Source organism: Pristis pectinata, chromosome 5 (assembly GCF_009764475.1).
Source record: "Pristis pectinata isolate sPriPec2 chromosome 5, sPriPec2.1.pri, whole genome shotgun sequence".
Taxonomy (NCBI): Eukaryota; Metazoa; Chordata; class Chondrichthyes; order Rhinopristiformes; family Pristidae; genus Pristis; species Pristis pectinata.
The window spans coordinates 111,601,710-111,623,963 of record NC_067409.1 but is presented as its reverse complement, the minus strand read 5'-3'; the positions used below and the strand labels follow the sequence as shown (position 1 = coordinate 111,623,963).

At 36.4% G+C, this 22,254-nt stretch overlaps 1 protein-coding gene across 1 annotated transcript in view; it reads right to left on the bottom strand.

Moving 5' to 3' along the window:
* Positions 1–2,167: 2,167 nt before the first annotated feature.
* LOC127570772 (sodium bicarbonate cotransporter 3-like) overlaps positions 2,168–22,254 on the bottom strand; it is a 125,724-nt gene continuing 105,637 nt past the window's right edge. Inside the window, exons 17-25 of the mRNA XM_052016592.1 lie at positions 21,630–21,743; positions 17,754–17,915; positions 15,957–16,208; positions 15,559–15,627; positions 15,293–15,466; positions 13,791–13,928; positions 8,675–8,775; positions 6,684–6,794; positions 2,168–4,197 (exon numbers count right to left, since the gene is read on the bottom strand). Coding sequence (XP_051872552.1) covers positions 4,116–4,197; positions 6,684–6,794; positions 8,675–8,775; positions 13,791–13,928; positions 15,293–15,466; positions 15,559–15,627; positions 15,957–16,208; positions 17,754–17,915; positions 21,630–21,743 — 1,203 coding nt within the window. The 3' untranslated portion in view covers positions 2,168–4,115. The remainder of the gene's footprint in view (positions 4,198–6,683; positions 6,795–8,674; positions 8,776–13,790; positions 13,929–15,292; positions 15,467–15,558; positions 15,628–15,956; positions 16,209–17,753; positions 17,916–21,629; positions 21,744–22,254) is intronic.

Sequence of the window (22,254 nt, the reverse complement as noted above, 5' to 3'; positions counted from 1 at the left end):
ATAGTTATCCCCTTGATTCTACTTTAACATTAGTTTTACCAGGGGTCCCTGCTGCCACATTGTTGAATGCTGCTTTGATGTCAAACGTACATAATCACTCAGCTCACTTCCGTAATTCAGCTGTTCTCTGCAATTAATTTAAAGTTAAGCAATACTGGCAGACCCCCCGACTAGAGCACAGAAAGTGCAAGGGGGTTTGGGGGGGGGGGAGGGGGGAGGCAGGGGAAGGTGAGGAAGATAGGGGTAGATGGTGTTATTGATGTGCTACTTGAATTCTTCACAACATATTCCATAACTTTGGTGAGGAGATCAATGTATGTTAATTGGCCAAACTGGGTGAGTTCCACGCTCTTTGTGGGCAGGATATATTTATTGGGTGGATGCCAGTATTGTTGAAGTACTGTAACAGGTTGGATTGAGGCATGGCAGATTATGGGGTTCTACAGCCAGGATGACATTGGAACCCAGTAATCTTCTGCTGCATCAAAAAATGTTCAGCCGTTGGTATTACATGAAGTGAAATTGGCTTCTTTAATTTGTGGGAAACTGCCCACAAGGATAAGACTTGAAATAATTCTGCAATAATAATTGTTTTATTTTTTTAAAAATGGTTACAAGTGCTGTGTTCATTAAACTTTGAAAGGAAATAAATCAATCTGTTCTGGATAAAATCCATCTGAATCTATAGCAAGGCAAAACATCCAAAGATCTATACTATAGTGTTCTTTGTATATTAAAGAGGCACATAATATTTGGAAGACACTGTTTTCTTCAAAAAACACTTTTTATCCACCATTTCATTGTGCAGTAACCAAAATAGCAAGCTCTTAATGACAAGATATGATAAACCAAGTGGGCATTTAACACTTAACAATTAAAATACAGCAGAAATTCAGAATCCTTTTTCCATTCATCATATGCATTTTCTTCATCCTGTTCAAACTAGCAGTCAGTTAGACCAAAGCTTAGAGAAAGCAGACAAAATCAAAGTGATTTGCTCATCCAGTAGAAAATGGCCAGATTGGCCATTAAAATTTAGGTTTGGACTGTCAGGATTTCATCATTTAACATATTTATCTACTGTTCTTTATAGTTATGTTTATTCACCTTTCAGGATCAGATCATCACCAAAAAGGCCAGCGTGACTTGCCCTTGAACTGAGTGGCATTTAAGAGTCAACCTTCTTGGAGTCATCTTTATACCAGAATAGGCAAGGATGGCAGATTTCTTTCCTGAAGGCATCAGTGAGCTAGATGGTTATCATTACTCACGGCTAGGTTTTTTTCTCCTAATGCTTGCTTATTAGCCAAATTTAAATTCCACAGCTGTGTGCTGGGATTTGAACTAATATTTCCAAATATCTAGTTCTGACCTTTGAACTACTGGTTTGGTAACTGCCAGCACCATGCTCCATGCGCCTGTTACATGAAGTGAAATTGGCTTCTTGGATCATGGGAATCTGAGATGGATTATCCACTTGGCACTTACGAAAGATGTTCATGCATGTTGCAGTGTCTTCAGGACCAGACCACAATTTTAATTCAGGCCTGCTGGAAGCCACCATCTTTTGCAACAGATCGATACAAAAAGACGTGACAAAACAGTTCATTTCCTGCAGAAAGCTAAACAGGTTTTTTTTGTAAACACAGGAAAAGCAAGGTTTCAAATGTGTAGATTAGCAGTACATTTCCTAAGATTTGTCCCTTCCCAAACTCAAAACGACTTGGAACCCAATCTTGCCGACTGTTTTCTGACATGTGTTAAAGGAGTCCCAGCATTGAATCTGGCTTATTCTCCTGCTGCCAAATGCAAACAACAACAAAATAATTTGCTTGTGCAGTTTCAGCTTGGAAACCCCAACAAAGTTAAAAACCAGGCCAGAGTTTGAAGTTTTTGGGCAAATTTTGAAAAAAAAAGTATAAATTATCACCAAAAATAAAAACAGAAATGCTGGAAACAGTTAGCAGGTCAGGCAGCCTCTGTGGAGCGAGAAACAGAGGGTGTTTCAGGATCCTTTAGTGTTCCACAGATGCTCCCTGACATGCTGAAAGTATACATAGCAAAAAAAAAGGAACTCAAATTCAATGTTTCTGTTAAGTCAACATTACAATATGACACAAACTTTTGTTTATGAACAAAATAAAGGATTATAAATCACATTCATCAATTTCATAATTAATGCAATAAGTCTTTATTGCTTTTATTAACAGATATGACATTACAAAAAATAATTTCCTCTAATATTTAATAGCTGACAGCTGGATGCTATCCTCAACTGGGAAACAAAATCTGGGAAGTGCACATATATCGCCATTTAAACTAAAACAATGGATTACTTTAACATTTTTACATTGCTTTGGGTATCCTTACAAAAATAATGGTCACTATCATACTTTCAAATAGTAATAAAAACCTTAATCATAATTATCTCAAATTAGACAATTTTATGAAAATTGATGAATACTAGTGATTTTGTTCTGTGATTAAATATGCAGAACACAGGAAGACATAAAATTACCATCAACTGCAGATTAAAAAAAAGGGATTAAATTGTCCCTACCAGAAACTAATTTCTCAACTTGTTAAAATCTCATACCGTATTTAGCATCTTAAGGTCAACAGTATCAACACAATACTAAATTTTTTTTTAGCATAACCTATAAAATTAAATAGAAAAACTCCTTCAGTTCACCACTGACACTCAAAATAAGTCTCTATAATTTAGATCCCATTATGCAAACTTAATTATTCAATTACAGTGATTAGAATCTATACACTTAATATAACAGAAGCAGAAAGTGGGTTCACTTCTGAATTTATCTGCAGAACTTGTCACATGTCCAACTATACAATGGATATTATGACAAACCAAATATTTCACAACATTACCTTTTCTTGTTTTGACTATCTGTTTGCAAATTATCTTGCAATGATTAAATGCAATTTTTTCTCTTGTATGTCACACTAAAGATAAACCAACTTGCTCCTACTTAAAAGTAACATGGGTAGTTCTTTTCTTAAAAAAACTTCACCTAGTCTGGAAGACAAAGCAATTTCACAACTTGTGGAAAAGCACGGTGATGTAGAACACTGGGAAGATAATTTCCTGAGATGGTCTAGAGATACTATTCTAACACTATAACCGTAGAACTACTCATAGAAAGTGGTTACTCTACATATCCAAAGTACAAAGACAAAAAAACTACAAAAATCTTTATAAAATTAGCCAAATAATTTTTTTTCTATTCCATATAACATGACAATTTCTGAATAAATTTGACAATCTAAATACAAAATAAATAAAACATGTAACAAGCTGCATTGTGAATTAAAGCCTACAGTATATCATTTTGAAAAGTCAAATGTAAACAGTTTGGATGCACATAGTCTCTAATCAGTATTGCAATACTGATAAACAATTTTGTAAATAAAGATAGCAACAGACTAGTTTGAAAACCAGTATCACATCAATGTAGTCAAGATATGTACACCCTTGTGTACAAAATACCAATTTAAATACCTGTTCTATCATATCCTATTGCAACACTTGTTACTGCATACGATTTCACAGTTACCCAACAACAACAAAATTCGAGGACCACCAGTAAATGATGAGATACAGTCATGTAGACTTGGTTCAAAGTCTGAATGTAAATATTCCTTATTTCAAACAGATTATAAATGTCAAGGAGCAGCATATTTGCGTGTTTTTATATAAAGAATATGTTCATTATGTACTCCTTTCCATTTTTAAAATAGAATATCATTAGTACAAAGCAAATTAAATGTTGGGAAGCAGATGTAAAACAAAAATTAAACTCGTTTGCTAGACTATTGCTTGTTTTTGTATTATGCCAAAATTGTAAATTAAAAATTATCGAGCTTATGGATGTGAAGATTAAAATAGTAGCTGGCATTACAATCAATATAACAGGATTGTATAAGGGTGAAATAGTCTTCTTCAGAAGAGTTTCACACTGACTGAGAAACCAAACCGAGTACGCCAAACATTCCTATTTCCTGTAAAAGGTCCAGGGTTTTGCTTATGGCTCAAGTGATCACTTTCACAAAGTGTGTCTTGGATGATGACGATGTGGAGCTTTCAGCATTAACGATCATACAGAGGTTTCAGCATCAAGGACATTTCTCCTGGGCACCTCTTCAATATTCATTCTTATATCCGCTGTATTTTCAGGACTGTATATTTATAACAAAGTAAAATATAGTTTTATTTCCAAACTGGTAAATTAATTTGTTCTTGCAGACATGAAAAGAAGATAGTAACAGAAACACAGGAGACAATGATCAAAATTCAAACTCTAAACACAATTTAGCTTGCTTTGCTTTTGACAATTATTATTTTGCAAGTTTAGTTTCTTTTAATGAGCACAGCTTATGTATAATTTACATTAGCAAAGGTTATTAATTTTAAAATACCATTTGTCTATCTATACATCTATTTTCTTATACAATAGCTTTCTTTTAGTAGTATTTAAGTGAGAATGTTACATACAAAATGCATTCAGTGTCTGAGTACTAGCTCTACTGACTAGATAATAAAAGAAAACTAATGAATATATTTAAAAGAGAAATCCATTGAAGTAAAACAATATAAAGATAGTCTTAACACAAGTTCCTATCACCCGTTTCTCCATGGACAAGAACTTCAATTATATTGAAAAGCAAAAACTATTCTGATGAAGGGTCATTGACCAGAAACATTGACTTTTTCTGCCTTCACAGGTGCTACTTGCTTTGCTGAGCACCTCAGGCATTTATGACTTTTAGTTTAACAATCTTAAATGATTGTGTTATCTTTCTGAAATCAAAACAGGAAAGATGAAAGTGGTTTTCTGCCTTGCACAAAAAGGCAGAAAAGTTGTAACCTTGTATTTACTCCAACCCCAATTTTCATTTCCACTGGAATTCTGCTGGAGTTGGCTCACTGCATACAGAGAGTCAGATAAGCTGACTGCCACGAGGCATTCAGTGACGTTTAGCAAGGATTCATTAATGCCCCATCCCTCAGAACACCCTGATAGCCTTTCATTGAAAACAAAGCTGAGGGAAGCACTTTTCCTCCTCTCAGTCTGTGAAGCTCTTCCTCTAAAAATATAAAATACTAAGAAATAATAAATTATAATTGAAATTAAAAATAAACATTACTTGCCTTTCTCTTAATTACCACCTGGCATCTGACAGTTAGCCCATGCATGCCCATCATTTAAGTGGAAGCAACTAAATGCCAGTGGTTCTGAAACAGTCAGCACTTCAGGTATAGATACCTACTTTACCTTTTTTATGTTCTTGTTCTTCTTGCTTGACCTCAAAGAACTAAGGCCCATTAAATATGTACATTTATGATACTAACTTTTTAATACTTGGATGTTTTCAGTGCAATCACGTTCTATGTCATTAAGTAAAGAAAGTTTGGATCAGGAATTTATTACTCTAGAATCTTGCATTTCTTAAACTAAAGTAGCAACTTCACAGCATTATAATCAAGACCTTTGATTTTCAAAAATAATAAGTTTTGCATATACTTAGTAATTCCTCTATTGTATACCCGGTGCAGATTCACATGCAATATAAAAGATGTTTGTACTTTAACACATCAACTCTATACAAAAATGGTTCAATTTGCAAGGTACAAATTTCAGAGTGTTAAGCTTCACAAGAAAAGTGTACCCCTGCATTACAGAGGGGTTCTGTTCCTACAAAATTATCCCTATTGCAATTTTCCGTAACACAAACCCATTTGTCCTCATTGAATTCCATGTTATAAATGGAGACGCATCCCTACAGGAAGATTTTCTCTCAACAGTAATGCCTCTTATAGGCAGAGAGAAGGGTTATTGTTTTAATTAACTAGATATGGATGTTAGATTGTTTGATAAAATATCATTGTACAAGCATCAATAGAAGAGCTTCCAAAGCAAATCTCTTGTGTCCGCCTGTTGTGGATTGGCAGCCTTTGATTGTTGTCCTTGGTAAACTAGTTCAGTTCTCTGTATACATTGTACCTTTTTACCCCAGATAAATTCCGTGGGAGCCAATTTATATTCCCTATCTCAAATTTTTTTTAAATAAGTGATTTGTGAATTGCATAAGAGTGGATTTCCTTAATGCAGGGGTACACTCTGTGTTGCATATCAGCTCTGATTATTTTTCTGGTACGGACAGTGCAATTCTGGAACTGATACTACCTGTAATTATATTTTTTTAAAAAACACACAAGCAAACTTTGGTAAAAGGGATTGTGAAATTATTGGCATCAAAGCTACTGTATTTGAAGATGGCACTCTGTAGGACCAAAAAGATTCAACAGAACTACAGGTTCTTTAAAAACGATTTAGAGTTCTCTAAATTGATGATCTAAAAATGATGCTATAATAAACTGTATACAAATGTGTTCCACAACTGTTCAAAATGAAATAATAAAAATTAGTCAACCTAGATCTTGTAGCCTTATAACGAAGGTAGAATTATAATCCATATGCCTAGTAGAAAGTGGACGTTATTAAAATGCAGAAAGCAAGTTTAAGAGCAGTTAATATAATAACTATGTTAATTTTCACTAATGCCTTCAGTTCTCTCAAATGCAGCTACTACTGCGCATGTATTAGCCTCAGAATGCTTTGTTAGTCGTTAGGCTGGTAATTAAGCTCATAAACAAAAGCTACCTCGCTTTAAGTTTTACAACTTTTGCATTCTCAGCATTCATAGCAAGAGCCTTCCACACAGCAGATTTGGCCATTTCATCAGATATGTTTACGACCGAAGGATCATCTGGGCTGGAGGACAAACACATCCAAGTGTTAGTGCTCTGAACAAGCAGGACCACTAATTCAATTCTTACCATCCATTTTTCCCATCACTCATGAAGTGCTTTTACCATTTATACAAATGTATTTGCATATTGTTTGTTAAAAAGTTGTAACTTAAGCACATAAAAATATTGATGGAAATGTATCAATAAAACATTGTAGAGTTGTTTTATTCACTGCGTATTCGTATGTGAAAATAAAAGACAGATTTAATTTAGTTGTCAATGATTATTTAGAAATATATCATTGCTAGCTCCCCAGATTCTTATTGCACCAAAAAGAAATATTTTATGTCACTTCCACCACTATCCTTCTGAAAAGCAATGCTTCATATGATTAAAATAGCCAACACCAAATAGATTTTTTCCAAATAAGTTGTGCCCACCTATCCAAATCTCCTTAAGGAACATTTTAGCCTGTGTGGCAGCTCTTTTATAATCACCCAATTGGCTATTTATTAGGTGTTTATACAGTAGCATCCAATATGCTATTATCTGAAGATAAGCATCATAACTGAGCCTGTTTCTCTTCGCTATAAATGTCCACAAACAGTACTTCCAAGAGGCAATACTGAATAATAATAGACGCCTGCAACTGTGGCTGGTTTTAACCCCCCCCCCCCCCCCCCAACAGATTCCAAAGGAACTATCCAATTAAGGCATCCAGGTATTGTCTTAATTGCCACTTTAACAAGGCATAGGCTGCATAATTAAACTGAGACATTTAGGCCAAAATGGACCACTACAACACCTGTATATTTGACATCAGAAGAGCTCTCTCATGTTATCTTTATGCAGAGTTTTACAAAACAGCAGTAATATAATCTTTTACAAAAAAAGGTATAAAATTCAGTTGGTTAAACAAGGAAAAGCAGTGAAAGTAGAACCTTTCCCCACTGCTTTGACCTTGCTATAAGCTTGTCCAAAATCAGGGGCTGGAGTTATTACCAAGCACCAGATCAAAGAAAACATCCAACCACCCAGTCAGTCCTCAGGTCCAGAGCTCCACGTGGTTGATCACACACAGGGACCCAATGGCTAATCTGGGTGGTCTTGGCCTATATTTACAGGCTTACTCTCTCACTGGCTGTCCCCGGATCAAACTGCAACTTATACCACAATGATTGTCAATGCATGCATTTGCAGTTGAAAATGCCACTTGGGCCTGCTTTCTGCAGGCATTATACTGCTGGGGTCTTAGGGTAACACATCAAGAATGGTACCCAAACTGAAGTTGGGACATAACGGACACAGGTAGAAAAGCTGGCTATACAACATCACTCAAACAGTAGCAGTTTCTCTGATCTTCTGATCCAATTCTGCCTTAAGGAGGTACAGAATCTGAACATGTGTTTTGATCATTTTAATTCAGATAGAGTAAATGTGATAAATGCCACACAGGTTTTGTTCCCACTGCTCATTACAATGGTTTAGCAATGTTACTTTTGCTACCCAGAGGACACAGCTGTTAAAGAGATTTACACTGGTTCTCCTGCAAGAATAGTACATTTTGAATCATCCATAATATTAGACAGCATATTCATAAAGGAACAAGCAGAACTCAAAATATATATTGATATTTAATTTCTTAATCATCCAAGTTATAGAGGAGCAGTTAGAATGACTAAGTAATTAGAATTTATGGGGACTTGTTTAAAATTCAAATTTCTCAAAAATTTAAACATAAATTTCTAACCATCATTTCATAACAACCTTCTGGGGCAGTTTAGCAATGTAGTGCGAAATTGAGCCACATGGCTGTCAGCATTAAGCTTATTTCTCAGGAATATTAATTTCAAGGTAACTACTTCCACTTCCGTCCATCCCACAAACAACTTTCTATTTTACCTGTACTTAATACTTTTTACAGGTATCTTCAGAATGTTGCCGCCTTCTAAAGGAAGCTGCACCGTCCCACTTTCAGCAACTTCAAGCATTCTTTGTGCTTCCTACAAAAGGTGTGAAGAGCAAAATTATACATAGATCAATATTTACATGGAGTCCCTTTAAAAATGCCTTGCACAAAATATTAAACAAGTATTAATGGTTTCTTTCATTTGTAATTTGTATGCTTTTGAATCTTTCACAGTATCAGAGACAACCTGTTTTTGATACCTGGCTAAGCCAAGGAACATGGTACAGTTAACTGTCAAAAGTTCCTTGTCAGCCATTTTGTGGGCAGGGCTTGTTCTGTCCCAGCCCCCTGCATGACAGTGGATGCTGCATGTTGCTGATGCTTTGTGAGAGTTTTCAAAAGAAAGTTCACACTGGGTTGTGTGAGTGCTAAAAACTGCCAGTAGTAATCATGGGTGACTGACTCACTGCTTATCGTAAAATCCTGGCTAATTTCCATGAACATAGACAATTAATACTAACTTTGACTTGCACTAATAAAAACATTTTATTATAATCTAAAAAAAAGCAATTTCTTGACTACATTTAAGTATTTAACCAAACAGGTAGCTCAAAATTAGGGAAGCTATTGGATTGAGAACTGGAGCATTTCTAATATTCTTAAAGCAATCCTACTTGCATTTAAGTCTAGCAGTCTGTGAAAATGACTGATTTTTTTAGTTTATTAAGTGAGCATTTAATAACTAAAAATATTTTAATAAAACAATAAATTCCCATAAATGCTTAATGCTGTGAGTTATTTAAGTTGTAAACAACAAATTGGCTGCTTTGTTTTGGTTCAGTTTGATTCAGAAGCTTGGTTCATAATCAATGAGCCAAATTCTAATAAAGAATCCTAACTGCTTTACAACTGACACAGCATTGTTTTAAGTGCTCTTTGATTAATTGCTACATCAAACAAGTTGCTACAACAAAACTGAAAATCTCAAGGACATGTTATAAATTATCTAAAACTTATAAAAGTAAGCTCCAGAAGACAAAAAATCCTAAGTAATATAATTATCAAGGATGATAATTATAATAAATGATAATTAAAGGATGGAACAAGAATGGAATTGTAATAATATTTTTAACAAAGTTTTGCTAACTATGAGATACTCATCAACTTGGAAACAATAAGCTACTTACCTTTCACAGAGAGTGAAGGGCTACACAATTTCTGTAGTATTAATAAATGAATTTAAAATTAACTGCACATATAATTGTAAAAGTTACAGGAAAAACTGCAGTCCAGATCAAGGAATTGGTTAACTTTAATAAAGTAGCTGGATCCATTTCTTTTGGACCCTTGGTGATGCTTTTAAAAACAATTTTATTTTCTGCTCTAAGAAATGAAATCTGTACAAAAATATTTATCATTCTTCACATATTTAGAAATAGTCCATGATGATCAATGCATTTGGATTCAGATTGACTAAAATGTTACTTAAAGAGAAGCCTTGATAATCTAGGATCTCCATATTCAAATGTGTGGAATGCAAAATCCCAGTTCAGTCAAGTTAACAAACCATCTACCGTCCTTGGCTTCATTGTATAAACTACATTTCTTCAAATAATTGAAATTCAAACAGGACATTTCTGCTCAGGAGAGACAATGGAGAGAGAGGTGGAATGGAATCTGCACATTTGTCCCTCTTGATATCTCTGAAATGCACCCATTATAAATAACCAAAGACATACCCATGGTGGTTTAGATCCATCCTTCGTTTTCTACAGCAAATTGAATGTGCAGGAGAAAAAGCAGACAGAGGTCAGTCCCTTTAGAAATTACATAAAGCAAGCAGGGCAAACTATGTGTGAAACCTTCTAATGTCAAGCTTTAAACTGCCAAGCAGAAAAGCAGTGACAGTAAAATCAAAGTAAACTAAAGCTGCAATGCCATAAACAAAAGCTTATCTCCAAATCTTTATACCATTTTGAAAGTCTATTTAACGTCACAGGTTTTTTTTTTGGCTAAGAGACACACAATATTATGGGAAAGGCCATTAACCCTGTCACCTTCTTCACAGATGCAACTTGACCTGAATATTTCAAAGACTTTTTTTTAATTTCAGATTTCCAGCATCAGCTATTTGTTTTTAAATAAGATTATCTATTAACCAGGCCATATTGCCTGTTTCCTGATCCATCACTAAAGTCTAACTCCCAAACCGGAATCTCCTTAAGTATTTTACAGTGGAAAAACAATTGTAATTTGGTACCAGGTTGGAAAAAATACTTCCTGGCTGAATTTATTTTCACTGGATAAACAATTTATTCTGGAGAGGTATACACGGTCTATTTAAATTAATTATTTTAGTACACAGAGCATAATGCAGGGCTCCAGAGCCCGAGAAAATGGAGCAGTCCTATTCAGAGGTGGACATGAGAAACTAACTCTCAGAGAAGATAGTGTATTGTCAGTTTATTTACTCAGAATTAGAGTAGATGTCTGTTTTAAATTATAATCCAAGTGTTTAAGCACAAATACAAAATCAGTAACCAAAACCATTTCCAATATGCTTATTCTAAATCCTGGGATATTGAGAGAAGCTGGATATAGATCAGCAATTACAAAAATCTTACGTGACCCATGACTTGAATAATGAATTGGCAGATTTGGTATCAGTGGCACATTGGAAATTACAAATAAAACTTCAGTCAAGCTCTGATAATCTTACACCCATAAGACCTGGTTGTGCCAGACTAACAGCTTTTCTGGACTATTGGATGTTACTACTGACATGCCAAAGCATTTTTATTTAACATTTTTTTAAAAATATGTCAAACAGGAGCATAATAAATTCTCCCGTGACCCCTGGAGCTTAAAAGGAGTAGAAAATAGAACCCAGTCAGCTTCATCCTGTATGTTTCAGTTTGTCGAAACAAGCCAAAACAAATAATCAATCCAGGCCCTGGCTCCGGTCACTAACCTACCCATACTGCTGATGCTCAGACCCCGACTCTGGTTCCAGAGGTTGATCCAGCTACATAACCCAGCCCACAGAGCAGTCTCTAGCCCCAGCCGCACTCCCAGCTACAGTCACACTTCAGGTGAATGACTCAATCCAGACTTCCAAGCAATTGATACCAGGTTATTGGAATCCAAACTCTGCACTAGTTTTATACCATTTTGTTAATTTGTACCAAGTCTATTCCTTTAGTTTGTAAAAAGCCATGAATGATAGATTAAGGGTTAATCTACCTGGCTCGCAAACATCTTTCTGTTTGACCCTTTCCTCTGTATATTGTTTTTGAAGGAGTCAACAGAAAAAAATATAAATCAGAATCAATTATATCTGGCCATAATAACTTTAGGTAACACAAAAGGCCGAGAGAGAAAAAAGGTTTATTTTTTGAAATGATGGGAGATTGGGTGATGTTGATGCTTAAAATGACCCAGGTTCCCAATACCCAAGTCAATAAAATACAAGCAAAAAAGGCAGATAAATGGTATGTTGGTCTTTATTACAAGAGGACTACCGTACAGGAGTAAAGATCTCTTACTGCAAATATACAGTCTTAGTGAGACCAAACCTGGAGTGTTATGTACAGTTTCGGTGTCCTTGTTTAAAGAATACACATGCAGCAGATATTCACTAAATTGGCTCCAGTGATGGCAGCTCTATCATACAAGGAGAGACTGAATAAACTATGACTATATTTTCCCGACTTTAGGAAAATGAGGGATCATCCAATTAAAACTTCTAAAATTCTGACAGGACTTGATAAACTGGATGCAGGCAGGATGTTTCTCCTGGCTAAGTAGTGCAGAACCAGGATCATGGTCTCAAAGTAAGTGGTGGGCCATTCAGGACTGAGAAAAAATATTTTTTTACACAGTGGGTAGAGAATCTTTGGAAATCTGTACTCTAGAGCTGTGGAGGCTCAATCAGCAATTCAAAACTGAGATTGTTAAGTTACTAGATATGGGGATACTAAAGAAAAATAGCTCCAAGGTAGGTAATCAGCCATGAACTGGACAAATGACAGAGAAGGCTCGAAGGGTCAAATAGACTACTCCTGCTCTTAATTCTCATCTGTTCTGTGTTATACTCAAGCTTTTATTATAGGGGTAAAAATAGAGAAATCAAAGTTTATGAAATTATATGCCATTATATCGTATTCATGAATGACCCCAATAGCTTGTATCCATACAATTACTTCTACCTGCATGTTTAGATCAGTAGTTTTAAAAAGACATAATAGTAGCAAAACCTAACTAACACAGTTCAAGCTATCAGATCAGATCATGCAAATGCTACCGGAAATCTGTTAAAAAATTGACGTGTGACCCTGCTAGGTTAATTTCAGCAGGCCAGAAGTCAATTAAAAGCAAAGTTATTTATACCTATGTGCTACAACTTACTTTTTTTTTTAAATAAAAGCACCACAATAAGAATGGACTCAGTCCCAAAACTGTGGGGTCCTGAGGCAATAGTGATCTCACACAGCTAAGTTACAGGGACTGAAGCACAATGAAGATTTGCTTTAACAAACCTGGATTCTTCCTCATTTAAACATTTAAGATTTAAAATAACCAAATGTAGAATGCATTGGCAGATTTATGCATCATACATTTAAGAATTTGTGTGTCTTTTAATAATCTGCTTTCCTGTATGTTATTGCAGCTTTGACTTTTCAGTATAAAAACAGCATCAGTTATTACACTCTTCACAGCATGGTTTTAAACTCTGCATTGCGTATTATTCTTGGCTGACCAACATGAAAAGAGGCACTCCATTGTTAGTTACATCATTGAAGATTGCATGCAAAGGATCTGAACCATCTTTATCCCCCAAAAAAATACGTACCATCTTTATCTCCAAAAAACACTCAACAGAACATTTGATTCAAAGTAAAAATTGTAAACTAGAGGGGAAAACAAAAGTAGAATATTGCTCAAAACTGCATTCAAGTTTTCAAGTCCATAAATAATTGAGCAAGAGATTTATTAGATGACCTTCACATGAATAGTGACACACAACTGTTTGTTTGACTGTGAACAGTACTAACAGCGAAGTTCATATCTGGGCTGCTCAAGTAAAACTGTTTAGAATTAGACACTTACCTCAGTTTCTTTCTTCTTTTTCTGCAGATCTTCCAATTTCTTCTTTTTGCTTTCAGGCATTAAGTCATCTAACCAGCCAAGTTCTCGTTTGGTAAAGCAGAAGTCCAACAATTTACGGATAAATACTAGAGCAAGCACCTGCCAATAATGACAAGAAGAAAAAAAAATCACTTTGGTCTATTCCCACATCCTCAGCATTTCACGCTTGGCTTTCTTGTTTCCTGGTGCATGAACCTTTCCTTCCCTCAATTTGGCATCATCTGCAAACCAAGTGTTGGTTTGAATAGTGTTTTACCTTGGATGCTTTTAAGATGTACTTTGGCACACAAGGTGGTAAGAAACTGAAGCAGAAGGCAGCCATAAGATCCCTCTGCTTTCCTGCCTAATTTACTTATCTGCTAATTCCCTTAATATTCAAGAACATAACTCAATCTCAATGACTCAGCATCTACAGCCTCGTGGGTAGAGAAATCAAAGGATTTACAATCCTTTGTGTAATGAAATTTATTCTTACCATAGTATTAAATGGCAAACTCACATCTTGGAAACCATGCCCCCTAGTTCTAGGTTCTCCAACTAATAGAAACAAACAATCAATATCAAATCTATCAGCTTCTCTCAGAATCCTGTACGCCTCAGTGAAATCATCTCTCATTCTTCTAAACCTCAGGGAGTTTAAGCCGATTTTACTCAACCTCTCCTTATAAGACTATACCTTCGTCCCAGGGAACAAACCAGTGAATCTGCACTGTACTAATTCCTCTCTTAAGGTACAGAGAACAGAACTGCACACAGTACTCCCTATTGCTCTTGAGAAGGAGTGGTGAGCCACCTTCTTAAATGTTGCTGTCCACTATGTCAACATAGTTGTTTTTGAATCAATTGGATGATTTGTTAAGCAATTCTGAAGATTAATTTTATGTGGCTCTCAAGCCATACATGGGGCAGACCAGATAAGGATTTCCTCTCCTGAAGTAAACATTACAACAAACCTGTAGTTCGTGTTGGCATTTCTGTATTATTCGCCCAGGCTTCTTGAATTACTAGACCAGTAATTTAATCCAATAAACTACAGTGCCACCAATATACCGACTACAAAGTTTAAAAATGAACTAATGTCACAGGAAGTTAATGGTTAAGTTACATGACTAGTATCCAGGGGCCTGGATAACTAAACTGAAGAAAAGTTGAAATTTTATCATGGTATCTGGAGAATTTAAATTCAAGTGATCAAATAACTGACAAGCTAGTACAATAATAGTAACCATTAAAATACCAGATTGTCATTGTTCTTCAGGAAGAAAATCTGCCATCTTTATCAACACTGGTATACATTACCTTACATGGCTTTATTGATCAGCAATAGGAACCACTTAATTCAAGCATTAATTAGGGACTGACAATAAATCCTTGCCATGCCAGCAATGTCCACTTCTCATGAACAAAGAAATATCAAAGCTTAGAGATGGCTATAATACAATGGAAATGACTAACAATCTCACCATCATGGGAAAGACAACTGCAGCAGCCGAAGCTTTAATGATCCAGAGGAGGATAAGACAGGTAAGTTGAATAACAGTGAAGATATGGACTTTCCAAAGTGGTACATAGCGTAGATAGATCAAGTCAGGCTGGTGTTTGGCAGGCATCCCAAATAATTTTAAACGGTCAAACAACTGGTGAAAGAAATATAGCTTATAAATTATAATGTTCTTTGGGAAAAAATTGGAAAGGTTATTTGAAGTTTATTACACTTAGACAGAAATACCTGAATTCCTTTTAAGGAAGAAGCGCCCATATAAAGAAAGACACCATACAGAACAGGCATTGGGATAAACTGCAAATATGAAATATCAGTTATTTGCTTAAAGAAGATAATTTATATTTTTTTTATAAACATTACTTCCTTCAACTGATAAGCAAATTTGCAAAGAAAATATTGAATACATTTTGGATTGGACTATCAAATTTCATAACCCAGAAGTTACTCAACATGCTAGAAATAAATGCATCTAGAATGCGTATACTCATGGGAATTTGATTTTATGAAAAATTATAGATTTTCTTTTTTTTTTAAACCTGAAGCACTGTACTAATGTTTTTCCTGAACTTTAACTTAGAAATTGCCTCAAGATGTCAGCAAGCATTCAGTACCATCCACCTTACCTTGAGAACAGAAGTCATGAAGACAGACAGTCCCATTAGAACGAATATCAGTAACCCTGTAACTCTCTGCTCTCGGATACCCAGGAATTTAGGCTGTTCACCAGGTGCTGAACACTCCGATTCCACCTTTAGGCTGTTGACATGACTGATAGAGAGGACAGTGGCAGCCACAAACCAAGGCAGGCCCATGATCGAGCACACTCCCAGCATAATAGCTACCATCAACAAATCAAGGTGATAACCACAACCTTTCTGCAAAACAACAACCAGAATATCAGCAGTCAGCTATCTGAGGTATGTACATTATAACTAAATGAATAGTGATGATGCTTTCAAGTTAACAAAAGATCAAGCTAGCACCACATATTTCTGTCAAAAATATTTAGTATTTTGGATGCCCCATTTACAATGGAAGGACAAACTCCAGGGTGGAGTGCAAAGTTGATGGCAGGATTCCAGGTAGTGTGGAGGAGCAGAGGGATCTGGGGGTTATTATCCACAGATCCCTGAAAGTTGCCTCACAGGTGGATAGGGTAGTTAAGAAAGCTCATGGGATGTTAGCATTCATAAGTCATGGGATTGAGTTTAAGAGCCACGAGGTATCGATGCAGCTCTACAAAACTCTGGTTAGACCACACTTAGAGCACTGTGTCCAGTTCTGGTCACCTCATTATAGGAAGGATGTGGAAGCATTGGAAAGGGTGCAGAGGAGATTTACCAGGATGCATTATGAGGAGAGACTAAGGGAGCTAGGGCTTTACTCTTCGGAGAGGAGAAGGATGAGAGGAGACATGACAGAGGTGTACAAAATATTAAGAGGACTAGATAGAGTAGACAGCCAGTGCCTCTTTCCCAGGGCACCAATGCTCAATACAGGAGGGCATGGCTTTAAAGTAATGGGTGGGAAGTTCAAGGGAGATATCAGAGGGAAGTTTTTTTACCCAAAGAGTGGTTGGGGCATGGAATGCACTGCCTGGGGTAGTGGTGGAGGCAGGTACATTAGTCAAATTCAAGAGATTGCTAGATAAGCATATGGAGGAATTTTAAATAGAGGGATATGTGGGGGGAAGGGGTTAGATAGTTTTAGATGAGGTATAAAGGTCGGCACAACATTGTGGACCAAAAGGCCTGTATTGTGCTGTGCTGTTCTATGATTCTATGAACTCTATGGAATGGCACTGTCAGGATTCTACTTCCTGGAACTGGCACTGAGTTGATGGGCCGAATGACCTCATTCAATGATTCTCATGGTACTTGCTGCCAAATTAAGAAATCATGCATTTCTTATGGAAAAAAAAGCAGAAGTAACACATTTCTCCCAAATGAGGGAAAACTACAGAGGTGTCCACAGCTTCCAATGGGGAAAGAGCCATTACCAGCCAGGATAAATACATAAGCAAGATAAAGCTCAGGGCCAGAGGCTTATTGTCAATTGTTCGGTGCAGCTTCTAATGATTTTGATCCTCATTGGCCAATGCTCATGGACAAATGGCCTCCTTCACTTCATTGTATCTGGAAAACGTACTGACGGGAATGCATCTATTTGGCTAATTCCAAATCTACAAGCATCTGATCACCACGTTTTAGAAAAGGTGTGAAAATCCTAGAGAGGCTACAAGTTGAGTTATTATATACTGGCACCTCTGAAACCATTAAGCCACTTACAGAAGTGATCAACTAAACAAAGATTTAACATGAGCCTACAAAAAAAATACACAAACATATATAGTACTTTAAAAAAAGGAATACAATAGAGATAGCTCATACTTATCTTAACTTCTATAAGCATTAAAATACCTTCAGCTTGTGCTCTTTTCTGTTGACAATAACTGCAGTGATCTGTTGATCCATGAAAATAAGGATAGTGCACAGCAAAGCTGGTACAAAAGCAGCAAGCATTGTCCACCATTGGTTCCGTCCAAGTGGATCTATAAACCAACCTCTGTCGTTTCGGGTAGGCTGCATGTAAGAAAAAAACAAACTATGGTTATTAAAACGTTATATGTTTTAAAGTTAATAGCAAGTTAGAATGCAAGTCAAAAAGTAGCTGAAACTGTCCTGAAGGAAATGCTTTTATTTAGATCATTCCATTATCTGATCACCATATTTTAGGAAAGAGGTGAATATTCTAGAAGGGTGCAAAACAAAAAAATTTCCTGGAACAGTTCCAGCGATAAAAGATTCAGCTGAGAAGTTAAGTTTATTCTCCTTAGAGCAGAAAGGGGAAATCTGACAGCAGATTACAAGATCACAACTGTTTGGATAGGCAGCTGTTAGTATTGATATTGGTTTATTATTGTCACTTGTACCGAGGTACAGTGAAAAACTTGTCTTGCATACCAATCATACAGGTCAATTCATTACACAGTGCAGTCACATTGGGTTAGTACAGAGTGCATTGATGTAGTACAGGTAAAAACAATAACAGTACAGAGTAAAGTGTCACAGCTACAGAGAAAGTGCAGTGCAATAAGATACGAGGTCACAACAACGTAGATCGTGAGATCAAAGTCCATCTCACATTTTCATTAAAGGATGACTTAAAGACCAGGGAGCTCAATTTAAAACAACCCAAGTTTGTCCAAAATCTCCTTGTAGCTAATACACTCCAATCCAGAAAACATCCTGATGAATCTTTTTTGCACCCCTTCCAAAGCCTCGACATCATTCCTATAGTTTGGCAACGAGAATTGCACACAATATTCCATATGTGCCCTAATCCAAGTTATATACAGCTACAACATGACTTCTCAACTTCTGTACTCAACACTCCCACCGATGAAGGCAAGCATGCTGTACACCACCTTTACCATCTTATCCACTTGTGTTGCCACTTTCAGGGAGTTATGAACTTGCATCCCAATATCCCTCACTGTATATCAATGCTCCCAAGGGTCCCTCCATTTACATTCCTCTTGCATTTGACCTTCCAAAATGGAACATCTCACACTTGTCCAGATTAAATTCCATCTGTCATTTCTCCACCCAGATTTCCAACTGCTCTATATCCTGCTGTATCCTTTGGCAACCTTGCTCACTATCCAAAACTCCACCAATTTTCGTGCCGTCTGCAAACTTACTAATCAGACCACCCACGTTTTCATCCAAATCATTAATATACATTACAAACAACAGAGATCCTTGCAGACCACCACTGGTCACAGAGCTTCAGTCAGAAAAACACTTCTCCACCACTACCTTCTGCTGTCTACGGCCAAGCCAATTTTGGATCCAAGTTAGTAATTCACCATGGATCCCACATGACTTAATCTGTTGGGAAGCCGACCATGATAGACCTTGTCAAATGTTTTACTAAAGTCCATGTAGACAATATCCACTGCCCTACCCTCAATCATCTTCATCACTTTCTCAAAAAACTCAAACCAAAATTTGAGAGACAGAACTTCCGCTGCACAATGCTGATCATCCTAAATAAGTCGTGGCATGTAAACCTTGTCCCTAAGAATCCTCAACAATTTCCCTACCACAGATGCAAGGCTCACCGGTGTATAATTTCCTAGATTATCCCTGTTGCTTTTCTTAAGCAAAGGAACATTGATAATTCTCAGTCTTCTAGGACCTCATCTGTGCCTAAAGATGATGCAAAAAGCTCTGTCAAGGCCCCAGCAATCTCCTCCCTCACCTATCTCAGTATTGTGGGATAGATTCCATTAGATTCTGGGGACTTATCCACCTCAAATGTTTTTCTAGACACCCAAAACCACCTCCTCCTTAATATCAACCACCCTAGAACAACAACATAGTCCTCCCTGATCTCACCATCATCCACAGACACAATTGAAGCAACACTTAAGGTTACATATTATATCCTATCATTCCTTCCATTTGCGAGAAGCTTCTAGCACAGGCGCTCAATCACCCTCTCCTTTGGAATCCTGCTGAAAGAGGACCATCTTTGCTGGTTCTTTTCTCACCTATTTGGTCACAGTTTGAGGATCACCCATGAAGGAATCTATCCATGTGCTAATACTTCTGAATCGGTTCCTGGCCTTTCCCTTATAGCTCTTCTGCACTCTGCCTCTTGGCAACGTCATCAAAAAAATACATCAGATTTCACAAATACTCTGATGACATTAACTCTGCCTTACTGTGAGATCTTTCTACCTCTATGTCACTTTACTTGTTCATCATCTGGTATTGAATCATCAGAGCATCTCTTCATTTCAAGATTTGCAAATCCACCTACTTCTGTTTCTGAAGTCCTTAGTCCATTTCCATCACTGCTGAAATTCTCGTGATCTGAAGACATTTTTAAAAGGCTCTCTTCCCAGACTCCAGAGCCCTATCTTACAAAGTCATTTTTTTCTAGAGCTCTGCATTCTTACAACATCCTACACAAACATCAACCCATGCACATTCAACACTGGCTTCCCAAGACCAAATTCAAGATCCCTTCAATATAGTTCAGATATTTAATTCTTAATTTGATAGCTGACTTCTGTAAGCAAACTAAACTATGATCTGAGATATTTGGCTTTACACAGCTAATACAGTACCAAAGACCATCAATTACTTAAGTTATGCTACAAAACACAAGGCTGAGATGCTCACCACAATTCCCCATCTTTTCTAATCAGTAATAAATACCACATTATCAATTCATTACATTCAGGCTGAAAATAATATTTATCTACAGCATGATAGTATACAGCAATCGAAGGAGGAAAAAGAAAAACTGTACAATAAAAATATAATCTCTCAAGGGCAAATCATCCTCTTGGGAAATTTTTTTTTAAGATGATCTCCAAGCCTTCCAATGAATTACTTCTGTAAAATTTCCAAAGCAATTACATACATATGCGAGGCCATTCCTTAAGCGTTACAACTAAGCTGAACTCGATTCCAACATGATGATTTCCACAACTACCATCCAAGACACAGAACTTCAGAACCTTATCCTTTTGTGCAGTTTACATCTACAATATCATTAGCACTAAAAACAGGGTCTTTTTGATAACAGGGCATCGATCTTCATTTTTAAATTAGCAATAAAAGACTCTTGTTCATTTAATCTTTGCTTATTTATGCACAGTGCCAACTCCCCCAACTTGGAGCAGGTTGAGAAGACAGTGCACACCATATTCTAGCTTTCAAGGTTCTCCATACCCTATTTCTGTAATCTTCTCTGCCCCTAATTCACTTGACTCCTTTGCTCAACCATTACTAGCATAGCTTGTAAAACATGGGCCTCAAATTACTTTCCTCTCCCTTTCCACCTTCTATTTTGCCGAACCATCCAAAAGTAGCTGTAAAATCTAAACACAATATCCCAAATTTTCTCCTACTTTTTTCTGACATTCTACAGCCTCTAGTTTGACATGCAAAAGGCATAGAATAACACTATTTAACACTGATTAGAACATGATCATAAATATCACAATATAAAAAAAATTCTGAAGGAATGTTATTTATCAATAAAATTTTATTTCAACTTTTTGTTTAAAGTAAGAATCCAGATAAAAGCATTTTGACGTACTTCAAAATAAAATCTTCAAAAGTACTTCAGTTACCAAATTTGTAAACATATGATTTAATTCTCAGCTCACGTTTTAAAAAGTTGATATACAAGCACTCTCTTAAGTAAATTATGACTTACTCAAACTAGCTATTTCAAAGAAGTCTGGTAATAGCAAAAAAAAACAAAGCTCTTACCTCAAACCGGTCTGGCACTGCAAGCTTTGGCGAAGGTACACCAACAAGAAAATCGATCAATGCCATAGTAAGAATGGTGAGAAACACAGCAAAATCACTGATGATGGCTCTCACCTACAATGACAAAGAACAAAATTTGCTACATACAAAAATGCCAGAATAAGGTGTTCTTTTATTATAAAAAAACTCCACAGCCAAAAGATAATACCACCAGTAGTAAAATTGTGCCTAATTACCATATTATTTTCTATTGTGGACAATGCAAATAAAATGCACAGTGATGGGGGCAATTATGTCTGATTTATAGCAAGTTTTTATTGTACTGAAAAGATTGCACAATATTAAATAAACTAATGAAGTCCCTTGCCTAGTATAGAAAAAACCTTGACCAAAAAATTCAATGGCACTGCACAGACTTTCCAAATGGTAAGGCGGCCCCTAAGCATTCAATACTATGGGCAGGAAATGCAAGTTCATTAAAGTGCACCAGCTGCCATATTAGTATAGGTAAATGTGCAGAGCCCAGGCCTTCATTTACACTGCATGTGGAGCTGTCAGTGATGCTCCCAATCCCACAAAGTCCAGGCCATTGCCATTAGAACAGGAGAAAATGCAGGATTAGACC